A 13,803-nucleotide genomic window follows, 5' to 3' on the forward strand; every position below is an offset into this window, starting at 1 on the left:
AGACCATTGCTTATGCATTCTCTATATCGTATTTCCTCGAAACAAACGATGAGACTGGCTGGCCAGCCTACGTCCTCCTCACCACTTATATTATTCTATCTCATAGTCCATCGCAAAAGCAACCGCATCGCCGATGAGGATCTTAACATCAACATGAGGTTCCAGGAAGTCACCCTTCACAAAGCGAAACTTACGAGATTTACAACTCATCCCTCTTAGCCCTTTGCTTCTTCTCCTGCACATCTACACGCAAGATTCCATGCGTCCCACTCAGAGCTTCCAGGATCGCGTGCTGTTCCGCGTCCCACAGCTCCTTCGACACGCCCAGCAACTGAACATCCCGCATTCCGCCCACTTGACCGATGTAGCCGATCGCGGGATGCACTGCAGCCAGAGATTGTGGATTGTGTAGGTATGGAGACGATGATGAGAGCGTCACAGCAATGTATTTGCTGGCGTCGTGGTTGTCCCCTTGCATGTTGAAAAGAGCACAGGTGATGGCGGTATCGGATTAGAATTGAAAGTAGCTTTTAGGCCAGGGCCTCGGAACCAAAATCAAATCGCGCCCATTGCCCAAGCAACTCAACTGATAACCACCACCACAGTACCATGGCTTCCATTGAACTACCCTCAGGATCCAACAAACCGCTGAATACGCAAGTCGGCGGTCATTCTGGCGTCCTCGCAACGGAGGATGGCTCGCTCTTGATCAAACCAGCGCTTCCTCTCGAGCTTCAATTCTACCAAACATCCGTTCGAGATCCAGGATTTGCGCCCCTGCGACATTTCGTCCCCAAGTTCTACGGTACGCTCTCTTTGCAAGGAAAAGTTGATGAGGGCAAGGGTCTCGAGGGAGGGATAGCCGTTACCCCTGTTGATTCCTCCGAGAAAGATGAGTGCGCATACTCCGCGAAGAAATCAACCCAATTAACGGCTCGTTCTGATATCTACACTCTCTCGTGCTAGAGAACCTCTCTCATCCCTTCATCAAACCAAATATCATCGACATCAAACTTGGCACTGTTCTCTATGATGAGACGGCATCACCAGACAAAGTGGAACGCATGATCAAGACGGCCAAAGACACGACTTCCCTAGAGACGGGGATCCGCCTCACAGGATTTCAAGTGCGTACAACAAACAACGATGCCTATTCGAAACTTACTTATTCCAGGTATACAACAACGACACCGGTCTTCCAGTGAATACGCCCAAGGCATACGGGAAGTCGATCAAGCCTGCGGATCTGCCTGATGGCATTGCGCGATTCTTTCCTGTAGCCTCCGCCGCAACCACGGCTGAGAACTCGAACAGTGGCTTGACCCGATCCACACTCCTTCCTATATTGAGAGGTATTCGGGAGGATGTTGCCGAGTTAAAGGATGCCTTTGCGCAAGTGGACATGCGAATGGTCGGCGGAAGTGTCCTTATTGTCTACGAAGCGGATGAGGACAAAGCGAAGGAGGGACTAAAGTTGCTTGAGGAAGGAGCTTTCGAAGATGAAGATGACGAAGATGACGAGGACGAATCCGAAGATGAACAGAATAAACCAGGCCCACCCTTTGTGGTAAAGCTGATTGATTTTGCCCACACACGGATTGTTCCAGGGGAAGGACCTGATGAAGGCGTGCTACTGGGGTTGAATACTGTTCTGAGGCTGCTTGATGGACGTATCGAACAGATTGAATTGTCTGACTGAACTTTACTGTCATAGTCACTATCGCTGGAGTCCGTGATATAAATTACAATTGCAATAGCCCAGCTCCGTCCTGAGGGTATACAAAATCAATGTGGGTTCGAGCCTAATAATCTAGAAGCGGTCGGCCGGTTGAGAAGCCTAAGTCACGATCGTGAGAGTCGACAAGTTGGAAATCTAGCGGTCGTTGTAAACCAAGTCGCGATTGTATGAGATGGGACCTTGCATTTGGTGAAGCGTACGGAATCAGTAGAGCTTGAGCGGCACAAGGCTCATGCAGATCGTTGTTTGGGGTTTCCTGACGTGTCGTCCGGAGCTGGAGAACTCATAGACAGATTTGCGATCCTCTCCGTCAGCCCCGCAACGGCAGTGTTGATGGGAGTAGTACCCCAGGGAAAGACGCCGCCAGACGTGGAAACGGGAGAGTGTAGAGGGGTGTCCGACCTGCTGCACGGAGCACTCGTGCCATTCTTAGAAGACATCGCGGCGTGGGCATATTTAGTAGCGTGGTCCAGTAGAGCATGGAAGACGGCGAGGTTAAAGCCGACACACTGAAGTCCGATACAGGCAACCTTCAGAGCGCCACATGTATAGAGTTGGGTCACTTCGTAGATATTCTGGGGCGAGGAATTGCGGCGTGCTAGAATGGTATCCTTCACGATTGCCGACGTTGTCTATATAGTAACTGAAGTAGTGAGCAGAAGGAGGACGGTGGAGTCTGACCTCGGTTGACAAGGCATCCCATTCTTTCGTTGTCAGATCTTCCATCCTGAAAGCCTTATAGACTCCGGCGTAATACCAATGCCCGTTTTTGTGATAAAAGAAATCTACGGACGTATGCATTAGAGCACGTCAGTGGCTTATTGCACGGCTTACCAGTAGGCTTGCTCATCTTGTGCAAAACATCGACTACATTCCAGCGATGGGCTGTTGTGACCCTTGGATTCGTGCTACATTTGAATACCGGGGTGAGGAAATACCCATGTTCTTCTCGCTCCTCACACCACGATGTCGTCAGCTCCTGAAGTTGACGGTAGTTGGATAAGCTAAAAATTATATCAGCAGAGGACAGAGAGACAAGCATGCCGAGCATACGCCGTCCGAATAAACTAGAAGCGCATATATAAGTAGAAGTCAATAATTATGGCATGCGAGCCGATAATAAACTGACACTAGAGCCACTGTTGATGAATTCTTGCAGAGTGAGGGGTGCGGGGATCATGATTGGCTGTAGGTCGTCTGGAGGGCCACGCAGCGGTACAGCAAGCGCTGCAAGAATCGCGTTTCTCGCTCGAATCCTGTCAGCTGCATCTCCGGCTTTAGGAAGTGTCTGTGGAGTGATGTATTAGCCATAGTTCAGAGGAACGACGCAGCACAAACATCAATGATTTCGCATTCTTCAACGTCTGTCATGCCGATATCACTCAGAGTTGTCGGGACAGAACATTGTGAGACCGAACGTGATAAGGGTGGTGGGAGTAAGTGATGAACCGTAGCCGGGATGTCGTTCCAGTTCGCTCGCACAGAAGGAAAAGGATAAAATTCACCCTCGTTCTTTAAGCGTAGGGAAGCATATAATTTGCGCCAGGACAAGGAAATATTTTACCTGACAACTTGGTGACAGCACCGTCGGCGATAGGTTTTCCTCGTAACAAGGGGGCGGGTCTACTTTGGGACATGGTTTCCCCGCCTTGATGTCCTGCCTTAGTTGGTTTATGATGGTCTGTTGGACGGCTATCTGCTCGGTAAGTGTCTTCTTTTCGTTGTGATCGATTGCCAGGCTGTGCGTAGGAAGGTTCGTTGAATCAATCAATTTTGTTCCAAACTTCTCTTTAAGTTGATCAAGCAACTGATTTTTCTGTTGGATGGAAGTATATGCGTCTCCTAGTCGATGTACCAGCAGATCCCTTGCTGCGAGAGCCTCGGCCACCTTGAGGCGTTCTGTCTGGAGCTCTATCGCGAGTTCGGCCATTCTGAATGGATCTTGCGCGGAAAGCGGCCACTATGTCCATGTGTTTAATGAAAGCGCATACACGAAGGAAAATAAGACGAACCTCAGGCTGAATTGTCGATTGATGGGCATATTGTGGAATACCATCTGGCTCGACAACAGACACCGTCTCAGAGGCCATGGATTTGATCAAGTGGAACTCGAACCCATTGTTAGTGGCGACGGGCATGGAGTCTGAGGCCGCGGTGGTGGTAGCGGTCTAAGATGTAAATGCCCTGAAGCTCAGCGACGTCCTCGGTTATGGACAATAGGGGTACCCCTGAAAGATGATGATTCAAAAGGACGGGAAATACCAAAAATACAGTTAGAGCACAGTATGTAGATATACAGTTGAGAATATTATGTACGACCGTAAAGTAAATGCTATGGATACAGTTGACATAATGATGAAAATGATAATGATAGCGCAGATAAATTAATAAAGTTAAACGGCTAGGGACACTTGCGCTGACTGTGGTCTTCGGAGAGGGACCATCTCAAAGGCCTCTCTTTCTGGCTGCTATGCATGTAAATTTTATGTCAGATTTTGAGGACTAAATGAAAACATACCTGATGGGACAGACTCGCAGACCGAAGGTGGGTTCGAGTTGGTGTCAATGCCAAGAAACTAGACCGATCGCTGATGAGATGGATCCCGGTGCTCTCCACTGTCGCGGTCGCGGTCGTTGCCTGATCTGCGGAAGAATATATGTGGGTACTATAGGTATTATTGCTGGCGGTGTTGTGGTATCCACGTAGGGTAGTCATTAAAGTGTCGCTGGAGGCGGCGGTTCGTAATTGTCGTCGTAAGTGTGGGGCCGAAATACCTCCACCGCGTAGCGACGGGGCTCTGCTGGTCGGCAGTACGATGGTAGTAATCGTCATGTTGTCATCCAAGTCCCTCAACTCCCAACGACAGTTTAGTCTAAAGCATGATCTGTGAGGTCCTTGCAAAAAGGGATATAACGGATACACTCACAGTGCGAGTAGTGTATTGACGTATACTAACGAGTGACTTGATCAGCTATATCTCCAATTTGCGAGATGTGACAATCCTTACAATCTGTCAAGATGATAAGAAGGGACAACCATAGAACTACAATAAAGTAAGTAGGTGAAAGTAAACCGGGCTTAGAATACATACACGAGTCTCTCGCGATTTTGAACTACAGACAATATCTGTTGAGAAACTCGAAAAAAGGAGGAGTAAATATCACGAACCGCGACAATGATCAACACCGCCGTTACGCTGTATTGCAGAGTAGATTTGAAACCTGATCACTCGCAAAGTAATTCGAACAAGGTATACCTGGTCACGATCCCAGTTGCTGTTCGTCTGTAAGCCCTTGCTTCACCCTAGACGACGAGAAAGAACTCACGAATTGTCCAAAAGATCAACTTATCAAGTAGTTTCACAGTGCTACACCCAATGAGCTCCAAGGACCGGGTCAGTGAAAGAATGGCAGACTCACCCTCTTAGAACCTCTCTGCGGGAGCTATAAAGCGCGTAACATAGGCTGATCGATGTGAGCAAGTCCACACAGGCGGTGGCCAGCAAGACGGAAAACATCGCCCATACGTTATCTTCAATGTAGTCGATCAATGAGGCCTTGTCTTGAACGGCGAATAGTGCCCTGAGAGACAAGAACATCGTCGATCCCAGAATATATGCCGAGATGGTCCAACATATTGGGGCGACGAAGCGAGAAGTGCAGGGGCAACCCTGGGTCCATCCCAGCTTCCACATGCGGAAGGTCAGCGTGGCTTGAATCAACGGATGGGCGATACTGCCAACGAAGACCGCCAGGACGAGCGCCTGTGGGATGGGGACGGTGTGGGGAGGTGCGAGGAAGTGGACTATTGTGAAGCTATACAGCGAAGTGCACATGAAGATAAGTTGAACGAATGCTAGAACGCTATGGAAGGCAGTTAGATGGCAAGCAAGAATACACGTAGGGTACCCACCAGACTATTAGGACCTATGAAAAGCGAAGGGTGTGAGGCAGAACTATTTATGACACGAAGTCAGACGCACCACGATCTGGATCACCCGGGGGTCTTTCCGACGGAATCTTCCAAAGTAAAGGATGGCTTGTACGACTGCCATCCCGTATAGGACCACCAAAATTAAAGTACTGATAGCGAGAATGCCGACGTTGTCCATGGCCGTAAGGGGGATGTAAGAACTAATTGATACAGTAGAGACGAAGAATTAAGATGAAACCAAACCCAGGAGAACTATAATATGCTACAAAGGGGACTGCAAAGGGAGAAATGAAAGGACGGCTCTAAAAGGCCAAGGGAGGGGAGGAGGTAGGGGGAGCCACTACGGTGCAGACAGGATATGCCAATGCCAACAACGAGTTTATATATTGTAGGGACGATCATCAGAAAGCTTCCTTGAGCTGTCGCTCTATGACTGTTTGGAAATACTACTGGTTGCTGGGTACGAGCGATCTAATTAGTCCAAACCAGTGAGTAAAACAGAGATGGTATACTATCGGCAGCGTATCACCGGACAAGATGGTGTTCCCATGTCGTTGGGGGCATCAGAACATCAGCTATTGATGAATCAAACATCGGTGCTCTTCACATGGGCAACGTTTTCGACGACAAAGCAGCGAAGATTTCTACGCGCTCAGCTCTCGCACGCACATGTCCCTATTGGAGAAAAGGGTCGTGGTAGAACCTTAGGATAGCCTCAGCTGTGGAAAGTTCAACCGAACAGCGATCAGTTGATTAGATCACAAGAAATTTGATCTTACAGAAACTGAGGATCATCTCTAAGTGTCTGCAGCGTTGCGTCGTCAAGGAAGAACCCGGCTCGGTATAGTCGTTTGCCACGGGTTCTACACAGACATCATTATCGAGTAACTGTGCATCTTATGTGCTCTGTGCTAATCCCTAGGCGGAGCCCGTGCGGCATACTTCTCGTTCAATAACAACTTCTCCACGTTGTCACCTAGACGCCGCCTCTGGTCTAGTGTCAAGGAAGGCCTAGTTGAGGAATATCCCAATTCTTGAGAAATAGACACATAGTGAGCAATGAAAACATATATCATCGCCGATGCGCGAGCTTACTAAGGCTTGGATACTGCAAGGGTAGGTCCTCGCTCTTGAGTGGCAAGCCGGACAGATCCAGTGGGAAAGAGGGACCAATCCACGCGTTACGGACTTCGTGGTCCCTGGAACCAGACAATCAGCTTACAAGGTTTCAGATTGGAAAATTGAGTCGTACGCGCGCTGGGGGAATATCATCAGGACACAGTTCGAGTTCTATATATGGGGCGTACCTCTTCACGGGTCAAAGGATGCACCAGGACACTATTGTCGTACATCAGCAAATTTTCACCTGCGGTGCGTTCCACCCACCTGAGTCGGCCTCGGTTCATGCAAAGATAAGAAAAGACCTGGGCGAAGCTCTCTGACGGAACCCATATCTCGTAGGATCCTGGTTGAATTTCGCCACCTCATCCTACACTCCAGTGTCCAGTTGAGCAAGATTACTTACCTACGGGGTGTGGCCCAATCGGAGACGTATTCACACGAAATAAAGGAACTGCGACGAAGGCTCCGTCCCTTCTAAGACGGAGCACTGCATCACGAAGACTTAATGCATCGTGGTGTTCCTCTACGTTGTTCTGGTGGAAGTAGATATCTATTTGTGGGTTATTGGAGCAGGTCGTTGATTATCAGATCTTGGATACCCACGGAAGTGCCACTCTCTAACGAGTTTGGAGGTCAGCCCAGGGGTACTAATATAGCACCAATTCACAGACGGACTTTATCTCGTCTTCCAAGGCTTTCTCTAGTTCGCTGGAATCACTGGAGTTATGGACGGACATGGTGGTGATGAGCTGAGAGTTGTGTCACTTTGCTCTAAGCTTAACGCGTGGTAAACAATTTGCAAATCATTGGCAAATCAGCCTGTTCGGAAGCAGTCCGGGCCCGTCGCGTGGCTGTGAATTTGATCATGGAATGAGTTTGGCCAGAGTCTGGGGGCCGAGGAACTGGGGGACCAAGAACTACTCAAGATAATAGAGCGAAAGTGGATATAGAAAATGACCTAACTGCATACTCATGATAGACCGATCCTTCTTCGAACGTCTAACATCGTGATCTCCGAGAGTGCCCTTGCCTTCTCTGCACCGTCCTTGGCAACATCGTCCAAATATCCTCTTTCTTCACGTAATCTCTCAAACTCGCTCCTAGGGCCTCTGAGTAGCCCTTCGATAGCCTCGGCCACGTCTGCCTTCAACTCCCCGTGCCCCTTGCTTCGATAATCCGCTGCAACATCACTCCCTTCACGATTGGTACATGCCCCAAGAATAGTCAGAAGGTTCGACGTGCCAGGTCGGGTCTCTGGGTCGTATGTGACGCCGGTAATAGAGTCCGTGACTGCGGACCGGATTTTGGCCTTGATTTGGTTATGCGAATCAGTCAACAGGATACGAGACTGAACGTCTGGCGCAGACTTGGACATTTTGGCCGCAGGATTCTTCAAGGAAAGGATTCTCTTCGACGGGGCTACATATAGATACATATGTCAAAAAACAGCCTACGGTTTTATCAAGACGTACTGGAGAGCTGTTTGGGTAGAGTGAACAGTCGTTTGTAGGTCTGGTTAAATATCTGGGCAATGTCCCTCGAGAGTTCAAGGTGCTGCGTTTGGTCTTCTCCTACGGGTACATGGGTCGCCCTAACCATCGTTCTAAGGATTCATTTCTGAAGAAAAAATAGCATACCTATAGACAAGAATATCTGCTGCTTGCAGAACAGGGTAGGTGAATAACCCAGCATTCAGTAGAGACTCGTTCACTTCCGATTCATTATTGGCGTTGCGAGAATCGGCCAGACGAGACTAAATCTGATGTTAGTGCCAGCGTCGGGGAAAATATGTACGCGCCCTGACCTTCCAGGTCGTCATCCGCTTGAGTTTGCCGAAGGGAGTTAGACAGCTTAGTATCCAAGCGAACTCTGTGTGATGGGGATTCTACGAGCAATGTGGGATGATTCTAGTGAAGTACTATGGGCACTTACATGGTCCTGGTGAAATATAATAGAGCGGTTGGGGTCGAGGCCAATGGCTAGTAATGTCGCAAGCATTTCGCGTCGTGACTGCGATAGTTTCTTGGGGTCTTGAGGCAATGTCAGAGCATGCCAACCAACGATGGTATACAGCAAAGTGTCGTTCGGACTGCTGTCCCGCTGAAGCTGCACCCAGTTAGAAAGCGCCCCTAGATAATTTCCTAGCTATGCAACCATCAGCGACTAAGCCAGCATACGCATCGCAAAGCCATACGTGAGGTGTCCCTGTGGGTTGAATACCGGATAAAATGACGCGTTTCCTAGCGAGAGGAGCATCGCTACTTTCTGAGTGTATCGCGTTTGTCAAGTTTCTACGTGTTCCATGGATAAATCTTCGCGGCTTTGGGAGGCGGGATGAGATTCTTGGAAGAAACATAAAAATTGCACAGCCACCTCAGTCACGCTTCTTCGCGCACAACTACGATGGGCTCGAACGTGGGGTCTTCCTTGGATTCCCACTTCTCTGAATTCTTTGGGATGAATGTCGAGAGATACGCAGACGAGCAGTTCAACCAGCTGGACATGCCAGGCGGCGACGATTTCTACGATATCACGACCATCTTCAGCGAAGGCTCGCAAGAGATGGAGGACGGATCGTTGCTTATGACTGAGGGATTCGAATTGCAGCAGGCAATGAACGCATTCGAGGCAAGTCTCTAAAGTAGACACCTTATATCTGGTGCTGATACGGGTTACTTGTTAAGATCGGGGAACCAAGGCTGGATACAGGAATGAGGAGCGAGAGCGATATGAAACCGCCATTTAATCCCTTAACATTATTGCTGCCCGGCGAAGTCTGCTGGATAATGGATCGGTCGTTTGCGTATGAGGTGAACACATTCTTTGAACTTCGTTGCCCTTTCTTACTTCGAAATCATTTAGATGCTATGGCACGCCGGGAATTGTTTGCCTCATTCCGTTCTGACCATCCAATATGTACACCGTCTCAGTGACATGGACCCGGAACTCCTTTACTTGCGATCTGCGGTTGTTCAAGAAGATGCCGAACGGCCGCTTGAGCTAATAACAGTCGTTCTGAGGTCGTTCATGTCTGGCTTGATGAAATGCTGTGACTTTTCATGGAGGAGGCTTAACGAAGGCTCTACAAGAGAGGTCTGTGAGTTCTCAATGTTATTTGTCTCTCATGGACAGCTTCATCCGCTGCGGTAGATGGAAGACTGGCAATCCGACAAATGCGAAGTCTCATTCTTAGAGGGTGTTCCCTCGGTGTATCTGCAAACCAAACTTGACGAGGCCGACTTTTGGCTAGAACACTCTTATAAAGGTGGATAGCCTTCATCTTGAACAAAATCCCTCGTTTACAATTTTGTAGTTCCTCAGCAATGGCGCGAGCCTTTGCGCGCTAGAGTTAGGCTACGTAATGTTGGTCGTTCTGAGTTTGGTGGATGCTCGGAATTCACAAGGTTGTCAGGTCTACCTTCAAATGTTAGGTCTAGACGTCCATAAAGATACCCACAAACTCCAAATCCTGCTTTCGACTGCGAAGCAACACCTCACTACGATCCGCAACTACCCGTCGCCAGAGCCGTCGCCCACATCTCCAGCACACCTCGCTTTCGACCCACATCTAGCTCGTCTGCTGACTTGCAGCGTTCCTCTCCGAATATTGGATGTTCCACACATCATAGACACCTGGGACAGTTTGACCCGCTTCCTGGATGACTGGGTGGAAATAGGGAAACTATCTTCTGCACAGAACCTCGCAACATGGGAGGTCTGCATGTAACCGTTCTGATCCCCCGTTCTGATCCCTGACTCCGCGCCTTTTCAGCTGGCAGGGACCCTCCAAAGTTATTCACGCAGTCCCACACCAGCCTATCTTCGAAGTACAGCCCAGGCAAGAATTTTCATCTGTATACCCACAGATCAGCTAAGCGGCGACCTGCTGTAGTTGACCTTCTACGACGGTCTCCTTGTACTTCATGATTTCATGCCTTCGTGGGTCGTGGAACGATTCTTTTTGGAGACGATGGGCATACGTTACAATATCCTGAGCCAGGCAATTCGTGAACGTTGGAAAGGAGGCGATGGGCCTCCCTTTGCTGAGATGGAACGTCATTTCACCAAGGTACGTTTCCCTCGACTCATATTGTAAGCACCTAAACGGTTGCTTCAGGTGATCACGCCTCAGCTGCAAAGCCACTGGAACAACGTCCCTCGACGTAGACGTAGTCTAGCGAAGTTATTGCTTCCTTGGCACAAATTGTACGATCTTGTCGTGGAAATGACAGGAAGTCTTGATACTACTGTAAGTGCATCGGCACCCTCCGCCCATCCGTACACGCTATGAGCTTGATTCTAGGATGAGACGGGCTTGATCCTTCGTCAGATACCTAACGCAGTCTTATCATGGAGGTTAGCCGTCATTCGTGAAGTTATATTTTCCGGCTTCCAGCTGGATCTTTACACGTCGGAAGAACGCGCTTTCGCGTACCTCTTTGCCGTCCAAACTATCGAGAAGCATATTTCATGCCTAGAGCAGTTATCTGGCGTTGTACCGGCAGGTCTGTTCGAACACGGTTCCTCCTATCGACTAGATCTCATCCCATGACCGTAGGTACCCCGACGAAGATGGAGATCGATTTCAACGTCCAGTACCTCACTGCACTGCAGCTCATCTCGATGGCATTGTTCTCAGTGAGTCGTGATCTACAGAACGGACCGTCCATACCTATCTCTGAGCCCGTTGTAGGTTGTTACAAGGCTCATGTCGTTCGAACCACAACGCCTCGAACTTAATTTTATAAGGCGGTACAAATGGGCCTTTCTTCCAGAGTACGATTCTATTACCACATGCGATGCAGCTTGCCCCGAGTTCTCGTCGTTTCTACCAGCATGTAAAGAAATTCTCGAAGTGAGTTCAATTTTATTGTGTCCTTCTGTGAGCTAACAGTCGATCCCAGGATGTCTATTTTTCGCCATCCGATAATATTCGGCTTGCTCGCAAGATGCTTTCAGACCTCATCATGCAGCCCTCTCATACCAGCTACTGGTATTCGGAGAGAATCAAGGTTTGCTAACGGGCTTTTGCCTTCTTGACGACGTGCTGATGTTGTTGCGCTGATCAGTTCGTCAGAGACACCATCCGGGCCTGCGACTCGCTAGATGCATTACCATCAACCACGGCCGGGATACGAGCGTTTGATATAGGACTTCTCCTATGGGATCCCACTCTAAATCACCCATGGTTCCCGACTTTATCTTCGCAGGGAGCGGATAAACGAAGAAGGCAACCAGCCAGACCCAACGTCGGTTAGTACCCTGATCGCAAGCAATTATTTATTCCTATTATATCAGCATGTTGTAACCATCGTAATACAGTCCGCCGAGTCCTAATGATAGACAGTTACCTACGCAAAGGTGTATTGGTACTTGAGGACTTTCTGACCCGTAGTAAGGCAAAGGTCAATGGTGGCGGTGCCCCTCCACAAATCTCTCTCAGCAGTCTATCGTTATGCTCAATGCCCCCAAAGATCGTCTCCATCCCGAGCCAGTCCAAACGTTTGATACCCTCCCCAAGACCATTAACACCCAAAACCTCGCGCGCCACGTCTCGATTTTGGTGATAACATTCAGTTACCATCTGCTGTGTCGCAGCTAGGAAGCCTAGGAACTCTTGCTGGCTCACCAGCTGGCTCAAGAATCTCGAAATCGCTTCGATGACGTCCGAACACGAGACGCCCAGTTGAGGGTGCGAGGCCCTGACATAGATCGTCCACGGAAATGCTTTCGAGACGAGGTTTAGCATGGCCACACGAGGCGATGTAGCTGCCTCTTCCCGTTTGTCAGCCCATGCGGAGGGATCACTGCTTGTACCTTGAGCATACGTTGACGGGAACAGCATATCCCATTGTAGTGTGCTACTGCGGCTGTCGTTGCCCGACGGTGGTAGAAACATCTGGTGGAACTTGATTTCCGGTTGTATGGGTGTTGCACCAAGCGACGGCGTCATTGGACCCCCGATCATCCCGAATACACTCCCATAGGACCGTGGCGATTGTTGGAGTACTAATGAGTAGTTTAGGACAGTCGAGCGTAGGACGAACATAGATTGCCAGCAACCAACCTGGTGGAGGGGCTCCTCTTGCAGCTGCGAATCGCCTGACCTCTTCTGAGAGGCTACCAACCTCCGCTGCGACATCACGCAATTCGGACTGGTTGATTTGCATGCCTCCCGGGGCGACGGCTAAGCGTCGGATCTGATCATTGAGCTGATCCACTCGAGCGGCGACAGCTCTGAGCTCCGCCTGGCGATCCTGCGCGTCTCGCTGAAGCCAATCTTTCAGAACGTGTAATTGCTGCTTTATGTCGTCCGCGTCCGCGCGCCCCTCTGTTGATCTGGATGGAGAAGACGGCCGCGAAGACGAACCCTGAGTCGGGTCATAGTAGACGCTTCCTGGTGGTTGATTGCCACGGACAGAGTATGAAGGATGCGAGTGTACAGTGAAATCTCGGCGCGATTCGTCGTCAGGGGGTTGTTCTGGGTAGATTATTGGCGATTCTTCGTGTACGGGATCGATGGGGGATGTATACGCGGTTGGTGGGAAACTGACGCTGGGGAAGGGTCTGTAGTTGCCAGAAAGTCTTACTGGTGTACTCCAGTCAGATACCCCCTGGTCAGAGACCCCTTGATAGTATAGTGATGATGATTCAGAAAGGTGTCGATGCCTCCGTCGTGTTTCCATCCAAGGTTCCACATCGGAAATTCGCCAGGCGCTGGATGTCTGATCTCAATTTCCCACCATGCCTTCACTTCAAGTCGCAGTGGCCCTGAAGACATAACATCATGGCAAGAAGATGGCTTTTGGAGGCCCCAGTGCGATCGTGTCCTAAAATCAATCGAGCGAAGCCAACAAGTTTATTATGCAAGGGGAGAGCATGCGTTGACCGCGTGAACCTGTAACTAACCATTTCATGAGTACATAGTCAAACTTTCGCTGAAAGCTTGGAGGAGGGCTGCAACGGCACCTCAACCTGTCACGCCTGTTACCGTCACTCCGCACGACTT

General features: G+C 49.6%; 8 protein-coding genes across 8 annotated transcripts; 2 read left to right on the plus strand and 6 right to left on the minus strand.

Moving 5' to 3' along the window:
* Positions 1–199: 199 nt before the first annotated feature.
* On the minus strand, positions 200–478 carry PC9H_001622 (uncharacterized protein; the record flags this gene model as incomplete). Its single annotated transcript, XM_036771272.1, has 1 exon — positions 200–478. One exon carries the CDS (start codon positions 476–478, stop codon positions 200–202), a length of 279 nt encoding a protein of 92 aa, XP_036637117.1.
* Positions 479–609: 131 nt separating this feature from the next.
* Positions 610–1,699, plus strand: PC9H_001623 (uncharacterized protein; the record flags this gene model as incomplete). Its single annotated transcript, XM_036771273.1, has 3 exons — positions 610–937; positions 967–1,127; positions 1,175–1,699. 3 exons carry the CDS (start codon positions 610–612, stop codon positions 1,697–1,699), a joined length of 1,014 nt encoding a protein of 337 aa, XP_036637118.1.
* A 269-nt stretch (positions 1,700–1,968) lies between these two features.
* PC9H_001624 (uncharacterized protein) lies at positions 1,969–3,876 on the minus strand (the record flags this gene model as incomplete). The annotated part of the gene is made up of 8 exons (XM_036771274.1): positions 1,969–2,370; positions 2,420–2,523; positions 2,573–2,742; positions 2,792–2,805; positions 2,868–3,026; positions 3,077–3,250; positions 3,303–3,698; positions 3,751–3,876. The coding sequence occupies 8 exons, from the start codon at positions 3,874–3,876 to the stop codon at positions 1,969–1,971; spliced, it is 1,545 nt and encodes a 514-aa protein (XP_036637119.1).
* A 255-nt stretch (positions 3,877–4,131) lies between these two features.
* Positions 4,132–5,850, minus strand: PC9H_001625 (uncharacterized protein; the record flags this gene model as incomplete). Its single annotated transcript, XM_036771275.1, has 11 exons — positions 4,132–4,206; positions 4,257–4,611; positions 4,666–4,690; positions 4,747–4,782; positions 4,831–4,852; positions 4,908–4,935; positions 4,996–5,014; positions 5,066–5,106; positions 5,159–5,602; positions 5,652–5,665; positions 5,722–5,850. The coding sequence occupies 11 exons, from the start codon at positions 5,848–5,850 to the stop codon at positions 4,132–4,134; spliced, it is 1,188 nt and encodes a 395-aa protein (XP_036637120.1).
* A 733-nt stretch (positions 5,851–6,583) lies between these two features.
* On the minus strand, positions 6,584–7,531 carry PC9H_001626 (uncharacterized protein; the record flags this gene model as incomplete). Its single annotated transcript, XM_036771276.1, has 7 exons — positions 6,584–6,705; positions 6,768–6,871; positions 6,951–7,010; positions 7,059–7,137; positions 7,198–7,344; positions 7,398–7,411; positions 7,470–7,531. 7 exons carry the CDS (start codon positions 7,529–7,531, stop codon positions 6,584–6,586), a joined length of 588 nt encoding a protein of 195 aa, XP_036637121.1.
* A 233-nt stretch (positions 7,532–7,764) lies between these two features.
* On the minus strand, positions 7,765–9,150 carry MSW1 (Tryptophan--tRNA ligase, mitochondrial; the record flags this gene model as incomplete). Its single annotated transcript, XM_036771277.1, has 6 exons — positions 7,765–8,213; positions 8,267–8,385; positions 8,432–8,547; positions 8,599–8,679; positions 8,727–8,939; positions 8,989–9,150. The coding sequence occupies 6 exons, from the start codon at positions 9,148–9,150 to the stop codon at positions 7,765–7,767; spliced, it is 1,140 nt and encodes a 379-aa protein (XP_036637122.1).
* Positions 9,151–9,197: 47 nt separating this feature from the next.
* On the plus strand, positions 9,198–12,052 carry PC9H_001628 (uncharacterized protein; the record flags this gene model as incomplete). The annotated part of the gene is made up of 14 exons (XM_036771278.1): positions 9,198–9,422; positions 9,479–9,604; positions 9,657–9,887; positions 9,945–10,059; positions 10,108–10,157; positions 10,207–10,509; positions 10,567–10,632; positions 10,687–10,863; positions 10,912–11,043; positions 11,098–11,299; positions 11,353–11,432; positions 11,488–11,649; positions 11,699–11,806; positions 11,864–12,052. 14 exons carry the CDS (start codon positions 9,198–9,200, stop codon positions 12,050–12,052), a joined length of 2,166 nt encoding a protein of 721 aa, XP_036637123.1.
* An 89-nt stretch (positions 12,053–12,141) lies between these two features.
* Positions 12,142–13,480, minus strand: PC9H_001629 (uncharacterized protein; the record flags this gene model as incomplete). The annotated part of the gene is made up of 2 exons (XM_036771279.1): positions 12,142–12,803; positions 12,862–13,480. 2 exons carry the CDS (start codon positions 13,478–13,480, stop codon positions 12,142–12,144), a joined length of 1,281 nt encoding a protein of 426 aa, XP_036637124.1.
* Between the last annotated feature and the right edge of the window lie 323 nt (positions 13,481–13,803).

Source organism: Pleurotus ostreatus, assembly GCF_014466165.1.
Source record: "Pleurotus ostreatus strain PC9 chromosome Unknown scaffold_1, whole genome shotgun sequence".
In the NCBI taxonomy this organism is placed as follows: Eukaryota; Fungi; Basidiomycota; class Agaricomycetes; order Agaricales; family Pleurotaceae; genus Pleurotus; species Pleurotus ostreatus.